The sequence below is a fragment of the Myotis yumanensis genome, unplaced genomic scaffold (assembly GCF_028538775.1).
Source record: "Myotis yumanensis isolate MYYU_CA2020_CCGP unplaced genomic scaffold, mMyoYum1.0.hap1 SCAF_5, whole genome shotgun sequence".
Taxonomy (NCBI): Eukaryota; Metazoa; Chordata; class Mammalia; order Chiroptera; family Vespertilionidae; genus Myotis; species Myotis yumanensis.
Window position 1 is genome coordinate 89,784,000 of NW_027223756.1, and position 4,416 is coordinate 89,788,415.

Here is a 4,416-nt window from a genome sequence, read left to right on the forward strand (position 1 = left end):
CTGAGCCTTAGGGGTGACCCAGCCCCATCTCACTCCAAGGGCTAACCTGTGGCCCCCTTGAAGCGACACCGTCCTGCTGCCCACTTCCCAAGAAAGGGCTGGAGGGTTGAGTCAGAGTCGGGGTTGAGAACGACGTGCTCGTAACCACGTAAGTTCGGATGGGAACCCAACCCATGGATTCCGATGTCCAAGGTCTTAACCCCTTCCCGAAAGAACTAGGGGGAAGGCTGCTGGGGTGTGGGAAGAACCCAGCCAGGAGTGAGTGTGGCGAGGTGTGTGTGTGTGGGGGGGGGGGGGGGGGGGGGGGCGGTGATCAGAGACTGAAGGAGGGGCGGGGGGGAGTGATCAGGTTGCACGTGCGCCTGGTACCGAAGGACCTACGTGGTCCTCAACATTTCGTTAAGGGTTGAGATGGCCACAACGAAAGCTGGCGGTCCGGCCCTGACTAAATATGGACCCGGTGGGCTCTCCAGGAAACAAGACGTTACTCCCGCTCTAAAGCTGGGACTGCGAGAGAGAGAGAGAGGGCACGCCCACCCGGAAGGAGGTCAAATGAAGGCACTTCCGCCCTCAAGAGGGCGCGGGCGGAAGGGGCGGGTACCGCCGTCGGAAGGGGCGGTACCGCCGGTCGGTGATGGCCGCGTCCAGGCTGGAGCTGAACCTGGTGCGGCTGCTGTGCCGCTGCGAGGCGATGGCAGCAGAGAAGCGGGACCCGGACGAATGGCGTCTAGAGAAGGTGGGGGCCCTGCATTGCCGCTTAGAGCTCGACTCCCTTAGGGAGGTGCCCGGGGCTACAGCCGGACCCCGCCCCCCACCAGCCGCCCTGGCCACGCCCCTTCGGTGGGCGCCGCCACGTCCACCAGCTTCGTCCACCCTCGTCCCTGGGGCTCAGCTGGTCCCCGCCTCCTCGACATGGGCCCCTTCCGTTTTCCAGCCCCTAACCCCTCCTTGGCTCTGCCCGCTTCGAGCAAGATGGGGAGGAAGGGGGGTGCAGGCTGACACCCACTTGTTCTCCCCAGTACGTGGGAGCCCTCGAGGACATGCTGCAGGCCCTGAAAGCCCAGACGAGGTGAGTGCAGACGGCCAGAAGGGCTTCCTATCGGAGGGTAGAGGCCGCGGGGGGCGGGAGGCAGGTGCAGTAGGGGGCCCCGAGGCTCCAGTCCTTGCTGGGACCTTTCTCTGACCTGGGGACAGCAGACAGGTTTTCTTTTTCTGCATCTCGCCATCCAGCAAACCGGTCTGTGAAGTGATCAATGAATATTCCCGCAAGGTGGACTTTCTGAAGGGGATGCTGCAGGCAGAGAAGCTGGTGAGCACAGGCATCCCTTCCGCAGCTTCCTCAGCCCTCAGCAGGCTCTCCGAGTCCCCAGGACCTGTTCCTGTTGTGACGCCTCCTCCCTCTCCTGTAGGCGTCCTCCTCCGAGAAGGCACTAGCCAACCAGTTCCTGGCCCCTGGCCGAGTGCCCACCACGGCCAGGGAGCGGGTGCCCGCCACCAAGACGGTCCATCTGCAGTCACGGGCACGGTACACCAGCGAGATGCGGAGTGAGCTGCTGGGCATGGTAGGGCACCCTCCCTGGTCCTTAGGAACCCTCCCATCAGATACAGGGACCCTAGGGGCCTCTGCCCTGGGCCATGAAACAAGGCATCCCACCAGAGGGGCATTCTGGTCAAGGTTTTGCCAGAGGAAGAGGAATTTGTTTGGTACATGGCAAAAGGTGCCCATGTCTGGTTAAGCCACAGAGTTGGCTCCTGGCTTGCCACCTGCCACAGATAGACAAGATTTTTCCATCTGTAAAATAGGATGACAGATCCCTTTCTGAGAACTTTCCATAGATCAGCTAAATTATTCAAAATATGAGCTGCTGTCATTATTAATAGTTGAGGAAACTGAGGGTCAGAGGTTGTGGGACTTGCCCGGGGCCCTGACTAAGGATACAGAGGTTCTGAGAGCAGAAAGGACAGGTTTGGGGGCCTGACAAGGTAGATGACCTCCTGCCTGTCCCTTTTTCCCACAGGACTCTGCTGGAGGTGAGTGGCCCTGAGCAGAACAGGACTCGAGTCCCAACTGCCTGGGACATAACATGTGACCTTGCTGCTCCCCGTCCCTTGTGCCTCATCTGGCTCCCACAGGGTCCTCCACAGCCCAGGGAGTGTCCTTGGGGGCATTACCACGTCATGTCTGTAGAGGGCAGCTGGGACAGAGGAAGTGGTCCCCAGAGGAAACCAGAGGGAGGGACCTGGGGCCAGGGGAAGCCCAGATGGGGGTGAGGAAAACATCCCAGACAAAAGGGCATTTGAGCTAGAGCCTTGAGGAGTGATCAGGAGCCTGCTGGGCAGCAGACAAGTTGGAAAAGGGCCTATGTGTAGCAGACCCATCCCAGGTAATGGTCAAGAAACCAGATGCAGAGAACCAATCCTCTCCTCCTTTCTGCTTGGCCTGTTCCTCTTCCAGATCCCAAGCTGGATGTGAGGAAGAGAACGTGAGTGTCCTCAGCCCTTGGACAGCACTGAGGCGGGCGGCAGGGGGGGGGGGGGGGGGCTGGACAAATCTTGGACCACTGAGGAGCCACCACAAGCGTCTAAATCACCCATCAGACGCCACTTCTGGGAATGCTTTACCCAGAAGCCAAAGCAAAGAAGGGGAAACAGTCCCAAGTGGGGCAGTGGCTGCAGCCATAACCCCTGGGTTCCCTGGGAACATGTTTGTCTCTTCCCCCACCTCCCACCCCCCACCCCCACTCCCATCTCATGTCTACCTGTCCACCCGTGTGTGAGGTCAGTGGGGTGGCAGGTCCCAGGCCCAGGGATGAGAAGCAGTCGGCAGCCGAGCTAGACCTCGTCCTGCAGCAGCACCAGAACCTCCAGGAGAAGCTGGCAGAAGAAATGCTGGGCCTGGCCCGGAGCCTTAAGACCAACACACTGGCCGCCCAGAGTGTCATCAAGAAGGACAACCAGGTGTGAGAACTGTGGGAACTGCGGCTTCTGCCCTGGGACATCAGAGGTTTCCCAGTAGAGGGGCATTGTGGCTGGGACTTGGCTGGATAAATGCAAATTTGGTAGCAGACAAGATTCCCAGCTGAGGAACCAGCGCCCGCCCGCCCGCCAGGGCCAAGAGGTGCTGGCTTGCCCCAGGGCAGTAGGGAGAGTCCACACTCCACCCCAGTCCTCTTAATACTCTCACCCGTAGACCCTGTCGCACTCACTCAAGATGGCCGACCAGAACCTGGAGAAGCTGAAGACAGAATCAGAACGGCTGGAGCAGCACACACAGAAATCCGTCAACTGGCTGCTTTGGGCGATGCTTATCATTGTCTGCTTCATTTTCATCAGCATGATCCTCTTCATCCGAATCATGCCCAAACTCAAATAAAGACCCGCCTGGCCCAAGCTGGTTAGGCTCGGTGGATAGAGCATCGGCCTGCAGACTGAAGGGTCCCGGGTTTGATTTCGGTCAAGGGCACATGCCGGGGTTGCAGGGTCAATCCTCAGTAGGGGGCGTGCAGGAGGCAGGCAGCTGATCAATGATTCTCTCATCATTGATGTTTCTCTCTCTCCCTCTCCCTTCCTCTCTGAAATCAATAAAAATAAATTTAAAAGTAAAAAGACCTGGACTGGCCCACCCTTTCTGTCCCCTGTCTGCCCTCCACCCCTCTCCAGAGGTACCCTTTGGGGTGGACAAGATGGGAAGGCCCTTGGAGGCCCCCAAGAGCCACAAAGACTACATGAGCAGAGGGGGGAGAAGATTAGGCTGGGGACAGGGATAGTGACTCAGCAAACCCCCTATTTTCCCCTGGACAAGGTGAGAGCCACCCTCCCATCCCCACGCGCCCAACCCAACCCTCAGTCTGGTAGAATCAGAGCCAACTGACAATGCCTTCAGCCTGTCGAGTTGGGGTGAGGCCTGGAGGGTGGGTAAGGAATGGGGCCATGCCTAGAGGAGGGGGCATCAGTGCTAGGCCTTCCTTGCAATTGAAGGTGATAATTGAGGGACAGTGCTCAGCACAGCCTAAGCTCTCAGGACACTGCAGGTGCTTCACACAGTCAGTCAGCAAACAGGAGGGTTCGTGGAGACCCTGCCCTGCCTGGGCTATAGTCTGATCATTTCAGATGAGAACTGGAGGGCACTGGAGTTGGGATCATGAGTGGGAGTCCAGGGTAATAGTGGGTCCTGGCCTCTGCCCACCCCCATTTCAGATTTTAAGGGCAAAGCCTGTAAGGATGGTGACCAGGGCAGCTCAGTAAGGAAGTGTGGACAGGTGACAGCTGCACGGAAAGTGTCTGTTTCAGACACTTGGGCACATGAGCAGGCGCTGTGGGACACACGTGGACCTCCACTGACACGGATGCAAAACCACCAGATAGAGCTTTATAGAAGCTCTAGTGGCAGCTTTTTAAAAATAGATCATAAAGGGA

The 4,416-nt window shown here is 58.5% G+C and overlaps 1 protein-coding gene across 1 annotated transcript; it reads left to right on the plus strand.

Moving 5' to 3' along the window:
* The first annotated feature begins 617 nt into the window (after positions 1 to 617).
* USE1 (unconventional SNARE in the ER 1) lies at positions 618 to 3,587 on the plus strand. Its single transcript, XM_070414047.1, has 8 exons — positions 618 to 736; positions 1,020 to 1,069; positions 1,231 to 1,309; positions 1,410 to 1,562; positions 2,019 to 2,031; positions 2,456 to 2,483; positions 2,784 to 2,958; positions 3,191 to 3,587. Exons 1-8 carry the CDS (start codon positions 635 to 637, stop codon positions 3,371 to 3,373), a joined length of 783 nt encoding a protein of 260 aa, XP_070270148.1. The 5' UTR covers positions 618 to 634; the 3' UTR covers positions 3,374 to 3,587.
* Positions 3,588 to 4,416: the final 829 nt, after the last annotated feature.